General features: G+C 44.1%; 1 protein-coding gene across 2 annotated transcripts in view; it reads right to left on the bottom strand.

Moving 5' to 3' along the window:
- XYLT1 (xylosyltransferase 1) overlaps positions 1-10,338 on the bottom strand; it is a 178,697-nt gene extending 168,359 nt beyond the window's left edge. For both annotated transcript variants that reach the window (XM_058849974.1, XM_058849975.1), the window contains exon 1: positions 10,042-10,338. In XM_058849974.1, coding sequence (XP_058705957.1) covers positions 10,042-10,263 — 222 coding nt within the window. In that variant the 5' untranslated portion in view covers positions 10,264-10,338. The remainder of the gene's footprint in view (positions 1-10,041) is intronic.
- Between the last annotated feature and the right edge of the window lie 3,320 nt (positions 10,339-13,658).

Genomic DNA, 13,658 nt, shown 5'->3' with positions numbered 1-13,658 from the left:
GAAAAAGCCAGTGCAGTCTGCTTTTCTTAGACATCCAGGGATGGAAAAAATCAACTTCAAAAGAAAGCAAAGAGAAAAAACACCGTATTTTTAACTGGGAGCTGAGGGTGAGGAGCAGAAATCTGTTTACACTGTCTGTGAAGTGAGCTGATTTGAGACCATCTTCTCCTAATAAATAGTCATTAATCACTTGCAGTCACTTAGCACAGGAGGTCATGCGCTGCCGGCCTGGCCAGTGTAAATGTTTAATACTGAATTAGATTAGAAAGGCTCAGGACAGTGTCATCATAGCTGCAGTGATACCTGCAAAACCTACCCAACTTGCCTTTGGTTTCAGCACCACTGAGGCCTGACCTGGGCTTTGGGATGAGATGATGAAGTCTTGCCATGAAGGTGAGACACAGCAAACGTCACAGAGCCAACTACAGGAAGCAGATGGCCGGGAGCTTACTGCACCATTTAATCACTGTACTGCTATCGACAGGTAAATAGGTAAAACACTATCACCCATTCTGATCACATCTCTTATTAGAAACATGGACACAGGGGTGATGATTTGCCTGTAGGGCAGACTGCATGGGAATGTCCAGCTCTCTCCTGGGGGGTCCCACCCAGCACATGGGCTCTGCCGTGTACTAGCACATGACATCCCAAAAACACAGACACAAACATCCTCATTTGTGTGCACAGAGCTGGAGGAGCAGGACTCAGATGGCTTTACAAGAATACTTCATAATCCTCCTCCCCCTGTCCTCTACTCAGTTAGCAGCTCAGTCAGAGCCAACTACAGCTATAATTATTGTCATAATTATTATTTTAATAAGAATCAATGACTTATCAAAATATTGCACTGAAGACTTTCACGTCTTTTGTTGTAAGACTGCCAAAAGGCAGTTCATTGCTGAGGTACTGCTCCATGTACTCTGCTAGCAGGCAGCACCTCCAAGTTTCTATTTCTGCTGCTGAGTGACTAAACTCAATTCCAGCAAATGCCAAAATGTAAGCAGTTTGAGGCACAGTAGCTGTGCAAAGTATTATTATTCTCGTAATGCATACACACTAGCAGCTTTGTTTACTACATTCACTCCTCTTCTGCTTGTTTCCTTGGTTTTACACATTGTAGGCCAAGTTGCTGAACTTAGATGCCATAAGGTAGCCACCTGAATTCTTATTTACATATTTAAACAGCTGTCAGGCACCCACAGAAAGTTTCAAGAGCATAACCAAGCCTGTAAACATCTAAGTCAATACAGTTAGGTGCCTAGATTTATCCCCAGCTAGGCAAAAGCAGATCTCTGCAGACAAGCTGCTAGTTTCCATGAGAGTATTTTTTTTCTACAAGGCAGGATTAGCTTGATAACAGATTTTTTATTTACATGCCTGTTCAAAATGAGCCCAATCCAGATCTCTGGTAACACTCCATTTCCACAGAGCAGTCCAGTTTAAGTTTTCATAATTAGCAAATGGCCATTTATTTAGTTGCAGTTCCAGGTACATTTCCACAGTGAGAATAAAGTTCCTTAAATAACTAATGAGACTGGCAACTGTGGGCCTCCTCATCAAGGGTGGCCAGTTGTCACCCCACCGAGGTCACAGGTAGAACACACAGGACTCTGCTTGCCTCTGTGACATGCAGTTGTGCAATTCTAAAGAACCAAAAAACTCCCCTGGAAATGTCATTTTTCAGGTTCATTGTGCCTCTCCCAAGTAAGGGTCAACAGGCTGGATGTAGTTTCAGGGAGCTTGCTTCACTTTAGTCAATACAGTCACGACCTCAAACGCTTTTTCTTTGGAAGAAGACATTTTAACTGAACCGTGTGTGCTCCTGAATCAGAAAGAATGCAATTATAAAGAACAAAGATAACTAGAAACAGGTTGAGTTTTAAGAACAAAATGAGAGATGTCTCAGAAATTCAGACAGCATGAAATCCAAAACTGACCATCACAAAAAGTCAGTGAATGGCATCAACTTGAAGAAAAATACTCAGATTTCACCAATATAACTGAACCAAAAAGTACATCTGAAGGGCAAGCAAAGGCTGCAGCATGAAGCAGAAATGAGTGTCCATGACTCATTCAACCAAATCCAACTTAAACTGAAGTTTGCAGTGTCATTCAGCTTTGTAGAATTGTTTTAAATAAGCATCCCACTTACTCTCTAATAATAGAACAGCAACAGAACAGTACCTTGAAAACAAAATATATGTGGGAAGCATTCACGATCTGACCCCAGAGTCAACCACACACTAGTGTGAAATCTTTTTTAGCTAACTTTTTAAATTAACTGGTATTCATTTATTGGTTTCATTTCATCATTAAAAAAAAAAAAAAAAAGCAGCAAATTATAGACGTGTTATAAATAGTTTGTCCCTTGAAGGAATTCTCTAATCATCTCTAAAAATAAGAAGTCATATGATCTCAGTGTCCTGTACTGACCCTCTCAGTACTCAGCAAGGTTACACTGTATATATGTTTAGGTAATGCTACATGTTGCTCAATTTTTATATCCATACAGTTATGAAAGCCTGGTCTCTTCACTCCTAGTGAATACTCACACTCAGTAAGCATTCAGTCCTGGATTTGTTGTAAAGCTTGGGAATTACTCCTTGGGAAGCACAGGTCTAATAAGGCATCAAAACCATTTTGTGCTTCCAAGTGAAGCCTGGAAATATCCTTTACTTGCCCAAAACTAGCTGGGCAGCGAATAATATTAGCCTCTTTCTGCATTCTTTCTTGATCCATCCATGCTAATCAATCCTTAAACTCATCCTACCCCTGGGCTGTAGAGTGCCAGTCACAGAGAAACTCTGAGTGCTGAATGGGAATCACCAAAGCAGGGTTTGTGGAAACCTTGTGCTGAACAGGTCCCTGATGGAAATTCTGCAAAGTTCCATTTGTGACTCTGGTTAACTGTTAACAGCTCTAACTTCCTATTCAGCCTGTAAACTCTTCAAGACAGGGACCTTTCCTCACATGTGTCTGTAAAGCTTCTAGTGCCCAGATGGTGCCATACAAATGAATAATAATTATATTTTCATGTAGACCATTATTGTGCATAATGTAAATTACTTTCACTGATCCAAGAGGAAATAATTTTCTCATTTCGAGATGAAAAGAGAGAGTAAAAATAATGATTACTTGTTTGATGCTATCATTATAACAATAATTACATTTGTGGGTCCAGAATCCCCAGCTGGTCTGTGCTGACTTTAATGGAGTTATACCAATGCATGGCAGCTGACAAGCTCCTGGTCCTTGCTGAAGATCTCAGCTGCTTCACAAGAACAGATTTCTTCAAACCCATACTGCTTCCATGAAGGATGGGATGTTAATTAAGCACACTTTGCAGACTGGGGAAGACAAACACCAGGTGTTTGTCTGGAGAAATTGATTCCTACATCCATGGCAGGCTTCAGCACAGATGCACACCTCAAATGAGCTGAATTTTCTTCTGGAGACACTCAGCTCTGTTCATGAGAAGGCCTCAGACCCCACATGTTCGTGAGATTCCACCCAGGCATAAGCACTCAAGAAGAAACAGCCATAATCAGCAGCACCAAATGTGAAAGGGAAGAATAAAGCTGGGACCTGCCAGAGCTCAGCTCCTCAGAGGAGAGAGAGAAAACCCATGATTATCAGACCAAGGGGGACTAGTCTGGTGTACTAATAACTGAAAAACCCAAAACTACCTGTCACCCTTAGCCATGTGGCCCTAAACACTTTGTTAAATATGTCAAGAGGTTACTGATGAGAGTAGGCAACCAAGACTTCAACTTGCCCTTGTCCCACAGAGCTGTCTCCCATTCAACATGTGCTCTATGGGACAGCATCAAAGGCCTAACATTACTTTAAAAAAAATAAAAAATGAGTGAGGTTCCAAGTCTGAAAAATCAGACTCAAACACTTGAAACTGCTGGTCCTCAAACTCCAGTCATACAAGCAGTTATGCACACCAGAACCCACATGCTCTCTGAGTAGCCATGTAGGGATGCTCCTTCCTCTGCCCAAATCAGACATCCCACCAGTCTAAGTCAAAAGAAAAAAACTACAGGACATTGTATTCCAATTAAAGAGTCACTGCAAAAGCTTCAGTGAAGTGCCAGATCTAATTTTAACACTATAAAGAAAAATCAGGAAGTATTTGATTAAAATTAATCCTTGAGGTTATATAATTTGACTGTTGCTACAAATTAAGATCACCTCATGCTTTCATTGTACTCCTGGCCCTTCAGCAGGCACTAATAAGATGCCATATCACAGATCATGGACTTCCAATGCTGAAAGAAAGAAATATTTTGAAAAATGTTTCTCAATAGAGCCAAAACATGTGGCAGGTAATGAGGGCCTTTTACACCAAAAAGTACCCATTTTGCAATAGCTGACAGGAAGTAAATGGGATTTGTATGTCCCCTGTACAACAGCTGGTCTTCTCTTGCTAAAAAATTAAAACGCTTCTGTTTCAAAGGGAACATCTGCAAAATCCCATCACACATTAAGGAATAAAAAAACCAACACAACAAAAAATACACCAGTGGCCTGGAAAAGGCTTCTGATCCATTTCATATAACACATTCCCACAGAGAAGAGGCTTAACAAGGTAACTGCTGCAGGAGACCAACAGTTTAATCTAGTTCTAATACTCCCCTTAAATGATGCATACATTAGTTCTCTTGCTGCAAAGATTTGTTTGTTTCATTAACATGTGCCTTGTTAAGTGCTAAGACTTTGTAAAAATGATTATGCACCTTCCAGCTGCAAATGTTTTGTCGCCTGCTTTGCCATTACTAAATGATGAGTTGTGTCCATTCTCCTTCTCAATTGTTATTGAAGCCATATTGCAGCATGATTAACCTCCTGATAATAAGTAAAACTGTACTTAACAGTCAAGTCAGTACTATAGACCCATTCTCTAGGAAATGTATCTTTTTTGGCCACATAACAGCTCAATGCTATTAATTGTATTCACAATGCAGGGTACCTTAACTAAGCTGTTTCACTGAGCCTGGTGTACTAAAGTGAGACTCAATTTCCAGAGATTGATTCCTTCTGGACCAAAGTTTAACACACAAATGATTAGCTCACATCAAGCTTCTTTGCACTTTTCAGGTCTGGAATTTTTTCTGAAAACCAGTTTTCCCTCATTTCCTGTGTTCAAATTACTGAGGCCATAGGTCTACATCATGAAGATACTTACGAGTGGACTATATTTAAACAGGCACCATTTGACTGTGTCTACATATATGGAACCTATACATTCACTGATTTAAGCAAAAAGGATAAATCAGTGGTGGAATAGTTCCTTTTTTCTTGAAAACTCACTTGTTTTATGGAGCTTAACAGCTTATTTTACACTTAAGTGCAGCTCTGTAGAGTGAACTCCCAGGGACTACAGTGACTCTTGCAGCAGTAGCCCAGCTCCTCACCCACAGCAGAGGCTCCCTCCTTCAACACACACCCCCCTGTGCAAAGCTGTGCTTTAATGCTGGTGCTGCACTGAAAGCTGTGCTCCATCCAGAAACTCACTTGTCCTGTACCTCCCACACGGATGCTCAGCACAGGGTAGGTCTGGGCCGTGTGTTTGTTTCTGGCAAAACAGTGCTGGGAATCCACCTGCACAATCTGAACATTCCAGGGGCACATGCACTTCAAAAGAAAACTCTCATTTCCAAACCTGAAAGAATCCCAAGCTTTTGTATGATACACAAGGTGAATTCTGCACTGGTCTTAGTTTGGGGAAGCATTTGGAAAAGGCTGGGGAAATAATGGATGGATGAACCTTGGAGAAAGTGGAATAAAGCCTCCTCTGTTTTCTTTCCTGTATGATTCCCACAGTGTTTTGCAGCATTAGAATTGCTGCTCCTTTGCTTTTAGCTACAATAACTGATCACAGTTTTTATAACCCTTAGTGTGGAACAGAGCAGCCCCTGGATGCCTTTCCTAGCTTCAGTAACCAATGGGGATTACAGAGTTTAGGCACACACTGTAATTACTTTTTGCTTCTTGCACCTTTAACCTGGTAGAGCTCAGCATGATCACCAGGAGATGACAAGGAAGGAAAAAAGCAAGAAAAAACAGGCTTGAGCACATTCAGCTGATCAACCCATGGAGGACCCAGCCTCGCTCTCCACACTGCCAGGAAAAGGAAAAATACCACATTTCCCACTACAGATGGGAAATTAAGGAGAGGCACTGGTGCACCTCAGGACTGTCCTCCCTAGCTTAACTTTTGTTTGGAATTAAAACTGCTCACTGACCCCAAACACACTTTCTTTTCATTCTTTAGCTCTCAACATTTTGAGCTATTGATATGTTTGGTTCCTTTGACAGCTTCATGCTGAAGGAACCATACCATTTCTTTAAAAGAACACACTAAATTTCAGACTGAAGAAATGCTTTGATCCCACACCAGCAGGCAAGAGCTGTATTTCACTGAACTGACAGTAACAGTGCACTGGCATTTCTGCTTTATGGCAAACAGGCAGCAGAGAAAAGCCAAGGCTAGCAGGAGACACAAAGGAGCAGCACGTACCCACAGACAGTGCCTTCAACACCCAGTCCCACGGCAGGGGCCACAGCTGGGCAGCACAAGTGCATCCCTGTGATGCACAGCAGCCTGTCAGTGCAACATCACAGCAGCAGATGCTCTGCTGTCACATCCCTCTCATCCTCAGCAGCCCCAGAGCAGGGATTTGCATCCTGCTTTCTTCCCTTTGGGCTCCCAATGCACAACATCCACAAGCCCCTTCCACCATCGTGGGCAGGCTGCGTTACGGAGACCAGAGACTGAGCAGCAAGTGCAGTATTTTCACAAAAAGCTGTCGCACACTTTTCAAGATAAAGACCCTTCCATAAAAATCAACCCATTCTCAGAAGGGCACTTAATTCTGCTGTGTTTTTGACACTTGAGTTATGCTGCATGAATAAAGCTCGTGCAAAGGGTGCAGCTGCCAGAACGTTGCAAGTACCCACTGAAATCACTCAAATGATACAGTTGGTAATTCTTTAGAAGTATCTATAAACTGGTTTAATTAAATATGGAACAACTGCAGGAAACTGCTTACGACTAATGAAAGCTCCAGATGTAGCTGGTCAGGGGATCTAGCACAATAAGTGTTTTCAGTTGCAAAATTGCTCAATTCAAAATTGTTTCTTCCTGCCAAGTTGGCAATTGCCATTCAATTACATACAGGTACAGTGGCAAACCTTTTAATACAGCAAAATGTTATTTTATCTACCAAATTAAGCGCTTATTGCACATACCTGACAGCATTTAATAAAAATCTAAATATCTTTTAAACACCTGGTTCAAAGGACTGTGTTTCTTTTCTCGCAGACACAAATTACCAAATCCTCACACTACTTATGTCTAAAGTAAAATAGGCACCCCCATTTCAGTCTTGTACACAGGACTGAGACAAATTAAAAACAAGATAAATAAAAGCACTGTAGCCTCATATCACAACTTTCAGACACAGGTTTGAAAAACACTGTCTTCTGCCAATTGTCCAAAATCTGGTTTACATAACTATTTAGTATAAAGGCTGGTATAAGGGTAGTTAGCAGGGCAAGCGAAAAAAGAACAAAAACCACGATCAAATACTACATCACAGGCAAATATTTAGCAGCCTTTCAAAAATATACTCCTCTAAATGTATTAAAACTCACTACTCCACTCACAGACCAAAGACACTGAAATTAATACTATTTTATTAATACTACTAATACTATTTTTTGTTAAAATGCAAGACTGAGAAATCTTTGAAAAATCCTTGGAGGGCCCCTCAGATGCACTTAGCCCAAGACATGTGGATATAATGGAACCACTGTATTCACACCAGTCAGCTTCTCCAACTGTTGCAAAACAATTTGACATACACAAACTATGGGAAACTCGGATTGAGAAGGATACTAACTTTGGTTGCACTGTAATGTGCAAACAAAGCAACAGGGGGAAAAAAAATCTTCCTTTATATAGGTAATACACAACTCCATTTCTCAGAGATTTTCCCTGTGAACCAAGTCTGAAATCAAGACTGGTAACTTTACCTACCAATTAAACACAGGTGCCAAGTTTCTAAGGCAGAAGGCTGCACAAAGCCAATTTCCCTATCACTTTTCCACCAAGCACACATTCTAGTCCATAGATGGATACTTAAGTGCGAGGTTTTGTATTCTGACAAAGTAATTTAAAGGATGGTGGCCCAGTGTGCAGGCTAAGCAAAGCCACAAATACCATCATCAAAAAATCATCTTGAAGAAGCCTTGCCAAATCACCTCTTGACAGAGCATCGTTAAGTACGATGCCACTTGCTTTGAGCATTGTTGTTTTTTTTAATATCAAAGTCAGACATTGTGGCACAGAGCAGTGTGATCCATACCAGTCATTTAGATAACGAGGGGAAAATAGGTGCACTCAGCATGTGTTTTAAAATACGTTTTCTATTCAGAACCCCAGTGCTCCATCTTTAGGTCTTTGATCAAAAGTGTATGCAAAAGGCGTGATTCATAACTGCCAGCATCAAAACACTCATATCCAGTGTCTGCGTGTGGCCAGCACGGAAACAATGACCCCGAACCCGGCACTCGTTCCGGCACATCGGCTGCAAACTGGACACTGTGCCAGGACGTTTGTAGGACAACGTTCCAAAACAGCCCAGAGCCCACAGAGCAGGATCGTTTCCTAGAAAGTCTGGGGAGCTGGGAAGGAGGGCTGAAGCTTCAGGTGCAGCCTGCCCTCTCCCGGCCCCCTGCCTGCCCAGGTACCAGCGTCCACCAACCTTGATAACCCACAGTGGAGAGACCAGGGGGGAAAACAGCTGGAGAAGACTGAGAGATGAAAGCATAAAAGACTTGATGGACAGGAAAAGAGGCAGAGGGCAAGGTGCTGGAGAAAACATAGTGGAGCCTAAACAGCTACATATATGAACACAGGAAATAAGATTATGTGTACAGACAAACACTGAATTCAGTAAACTAGAATTTTCATTTTCACATCTAGAAAGCAGAGCAGGATCTGCACACAGTGGATGGGTACGTACTACAAGTTGTCCCAAACATTAGTGATGGAGTACTCCTGTGCTGTGAGCTCAGCCCTTTGCAGCCTTTCGAGGCCAAACCATTCACTGTAATTTACAAGGGTAAGTCACTCTGAGCCCCAAGTTCTTGCCTTCTCTCTCAAAGATGTAAACAAAAATACAGAAAGTGACAAAACTAAGCATGCACTTGGAGAGGCATCACTTACTTAATGTAAGCCTACTGCTAAAAGGATACAATGAAAACCAAAGGGAGCTTCTCTTGAGCTGGAGAATACTAATACTGGTGCTACATATCTGAGGTTTGCACGAACACTGTTAATTTGCTTTTTCACATGCCTAATAGAAAATTCAAAAATAGAAAATTCAAAAATAGAAAACTCAACCGGCAATAGAGCCAGATTTGCAATCCCTTATGGTTTCAGGCCCGAGTCATTTGAATGAAAACCGGGGAGTTTGCAAAAGAATGAGTTAAGAGACAAGGTCCTCATCCTGTGTGGGCACAGTTTCAGTGTCCCTGAGTTGTCAGCGGTTACTAAAATGATTGCATTACATTTCACTGCCCGTCATCTCCAGGGCCTGTTAGAGCTGTGCAATAAAGAACAGCGCCTGTTCGATTTTCCGGGTGGAAAAACCAAAGTAGCACTAAAACAAACCCCTAGGACGGTGTGGGGCAGGCGGCTCTCCCGCGAAGTTCGGGGATGCTGGGATGCCCGCGGCAGGCGGTGCCGGGCATGGGACGGGAGATCCCTCTCTCGGGGAAGGGAGAGGATCCCAGGGATGCATTTTCGGGCTCTGCCGGGGCAGGAGCGGCCCCGCAGCGCGGCACCTGCGGGAGGCGCCCACGCGGGCTGCGGGAACGCGAGCCCCGGGGCGACCGCGCCTCGCTCGCCCCAACTTCCCCCGCCGCAGTCCCGGCAGGAGCGCCGCCAGCCGCCGTGAGACACCGCCGTGAGACACCGCCGTGAGACACCGCCGTGAGACACCGCCGCTCCCGCTCCCCGCCTACCATCGCCTTGCCGTGCGGGGCGGCGGGTCCGCGGCGCTGCGGCTGCCCCCGCTGCTCTCCGCCGCGGTCTCGCTTCTCGCGGCCGCCGCGCTGCTCCTCGCCGGCGTCGAGGGAGGTGAAATTCCAGACGAGGAGGGTCTGCAGGAGCAGCACGGTGAGCGCCGCCACCAGCGCCGAGCGGGAGCGCCGCGCCAGCCGCCGGGCGCACGGAGCCGCCACCATCTTCGCTGCTGCTGCCGCCGCCGCGCTCCCGAGAGCCGCCGCATCCGCCGCGGCACCGAGTTTTCAGCCGGGCAGAGCCAGACGTCAGCAGGAGGAGGGCGGAGGTGGGGAAGGAGGGAGGGGGGGAAGGAGGAGGAGGTGTTCGCGGCGCGTGGGGATGGGGGAAGCCGGCGGGGAGCCCTGGCGGCGCGGCGGCCCGCGGCCGGGCCAGCCCGGGGCCAGGGGTGGGGTTGGCGGAGGAAGAGGAAGGAGGAGGAGGAGGGTGGGCTGGAGGCGGAGGAGGAGCGGTGGCGGGGGCTCGGCGGGCGAGCCCCGGCGCTGCGTGAGGGGAAGGGGCCGGGGCGGGGCGGTGGCGGCTCCCGGCGGGCGGGGAAGGGAAGGGAGGGAGGGGAGGAGGGGAGGGGGCGGCCGGCGCGGGGCGGGCGGAGACTGCCATCTTCTGAGGGAGCGCGGCCTCACGCCGGGCCGGGCCGGGCCGGGCCGCGGCACCTGCGGGCGGCAGCCCCCGTCACCCCGAAAAAGGGCCCAAATTCCCCAAGGCTGAGATGATGGGTTTTGGTGGTTTTGGTTTTTTTCTCCTGAAGCAAAAGGGTCCCTGGCAGCGGATTGAGAGCAAGGTGCAACACCTGCACAGCCCGGTGAGGTTTGCAGGGACCGGGCACAAAAGGTGACTCTAACTAAATGCCCAGTGTCTCAAAAAGTGAACATAACGGACGAGTGCAGCCGCCTTTTTCTCCCATAGTGATATTGGCTTTCTAATCTGAAAGATCTCATTATCTGATGATAGGACAGAAGTAGGGAGGTTTTTTTAATCTGATTGCACAGCGCCTCTTTTTCTAAGCCTAATTCCACTTTACAAACCAAATCCAAAGGTAAAAAGTACTACATCCTGGTAAGAACAGTTGCTTTTTAAAATGACAGCCAGGTAGGATTTGCACAGACCACCGGGATTTTGTTTCCATTGGAAGTACTTTCGCTTCTGATCTGAAGAAAATGAAACAAGTAATAAGATTCAGAAGCATCCTTTATTAAGGGAATTTTCCTAATGATCCAGTGAGGCTACAAATAAAATTTTACAGGCAGTATGCTTCCTTGCAGCATTTCACAAGCAGATGAGGTATGTGTCAGTTTCAAAGAGTGCCACACTGAGTATCGCTGACTGCAAGGTGTCTCTAAAACAGAGAGGTCAGAATACATCATTAGTAACTTCCAGGAAAGTCAGCCCAGAACAGCTCCTCTCTGTGTGACAGCAGAGCATCATCTGGCTGACCTTCCATTCATCTAGTGGAACCGTGTCCCATTTTTGCCAGCTGGGGTGATGGCAGAGAGCCCGTGATAACAAATTTTCACAGTGTAGGGCTTCCACACCAGTTGCACATGCATCAGATTTGCTGGTCCCACAGTACAGTGAAGTGAGTGTTAGAACAAAGAAATGAAAAAGACTCAAAGTGTTCCTGAATATTCTGACAGATTCTCAGGAAGATGATGGATAATTTTTATTCCAAACTATCAAATAATTGGGCATTATAAACACAGTCGAGCACATTTGCTGACAAATAGAAGATAAAAGCATCTTCCATTTGGGATTGAATGCTTTTCTCTTCAAAAGGAAGTTGTGGTCCTAGTAAGTGGTTGCTCCCAGCAGCCTTCCCTTGGGCTTGTAGATGGCAGGATGCTCATGGTGCCAGAAACAAAACAGACTCTGAACAGGCCAAATGACCAAGTGCTCTCAAGAGCCTCCGAGCCTGATTCCTGCCTACCTCATTGGGAAATGGGAGACCCATTCCCAGGGATACCTTAAAATGGCTAAAAGCCCTAACAGCAACGTCCAAGGCAGGCAATAATTCAGCACAGGGCAACACTGCTTTCTATAAAAGGAGCACAGCAGTAATTGTGATGAACTTGTGATCCATGGTTCTTAAAAATTTTATGACCTATTGGAAAATTTCCTCCAGATTTTATGGGGTAATTTTTATGCTGGAGAATGTCTCTGGGTGTTCCTAATCTCTGTAGATAATTACTGTGACTGATAGGGCAGTGAGGAACAGCAGTGCATGCTCAGTCTCACACATGTCCTACTGAAAGCCCTTCTGGAGAGAAGATTTGTATCCAAACCACAATAATTTATAGGCCAGAAAGATCTGAGTCTTCAGTGCAAAGTCAGTCCTGTGTATGGGTGGGAGCCCCAGCATGAGACACTTCTGCACTGACAGAAAAAGCAGAGAGAGGAGCAGACTTTTCCTCCTTCAACATCCTCCTTTCCCCCTATTTAGAGACATGTAAAATCTGGAATGGGTATGGTATTGCATTCATTTTTAAATGAATATTATAATTTAAAGTATGTATGTATGGTATGTATATAGTAGGTAGTAATAGACTAAGTATGCCATTAATTTTTAAAACTGTGATGTAACTAATGACCACTAACTGTTCAAAACATCCTTCTTCTGTGCTAAAGAAAACAGACAAATAGAAGGAAGAGATTTTAACTAATAACATTTTTTTTCTCATGCTGATTCAAACTAAAAAGTGAAAAGGGCAAGGCTGAGCATCTTGAGAATGTGAAGATGAAAAAAAATAAAAATCACAGAAACTGAAGAAATTAACTGTACCAATCCAAAGAACAAACTAAAATCAGAAATCACATAAAACTGTTAAATGAATTTTCTTATTACAACATTTATGAATAAGGGCAGCTTGATTGAGCTGTGTTGCATCAGAAAATATTTAATCAGTTTACACAGAAGACACTTCAGAGAGTTACCACTCTGAAAATTCCCCATGTTCCCCATGTTAGGTGAGAATTAGTATCTAGCACAAAGTATATAAGAGAAAAACCAGATTTTATTCTTATATAAGTATTATATTGGTTGTAGGTAACTGTCAAAGAAAAGGTGTTTTAAGCAAGGGCAACAGCTGTGACTTGTTGGATTGGCTAATTTGCTCTAAAATCCCAAGACACAATTGATTTAAATATTTTCTTTTGCCACTGCACAGGTATGTAAGTTCAGTGTGGGTGCGTTTGAGAGATGGAGGGTATCAGTCTTGCCTACTTAAAATGATTTGAAAAAAGAACCATACTCCATTCCATTTTAGTCTGATCTACTTTGCTTGATTTACCTATCTTGTTATAAAAAAAATTGTTTCCTCCTCCTAACAGTGTAAATACAGTCTAAAATTGCATCAAGTAACCAGACTTTGTACAAGGAAATAAGTGAAGTTGAGAGCAGTGTTAATAAGCAATATCCTTTGCTCTACTTTGCAGAGCTTATGGTCCATCTGGTGAACAAACACTGCAGGCTTATCTGAACTCCAACTCACAGCCTGACTCATAGGCGGTTTAGAAGCACATTCTGTAATCAGTGGAAGACTAAGTTATTTCAGAGTGAAGATTT

This window comes from Poecile atricapillus, chromosome 14, assembly GCF_030490865.1.
Source record: "Poecile atricapillus isolate bPoeAtr1 chromosome 14, bPoeAtr1.hap1, whole genome shotgun sequence".
NCBI lineage: Eukaryota > Metazoa > Chordata > Aves > Passeriformes > Paridae > Poecile > Poecile atricapillus.
This window is presented reverse-complemented; position numbering and strand designations above follow the sequence as displayed.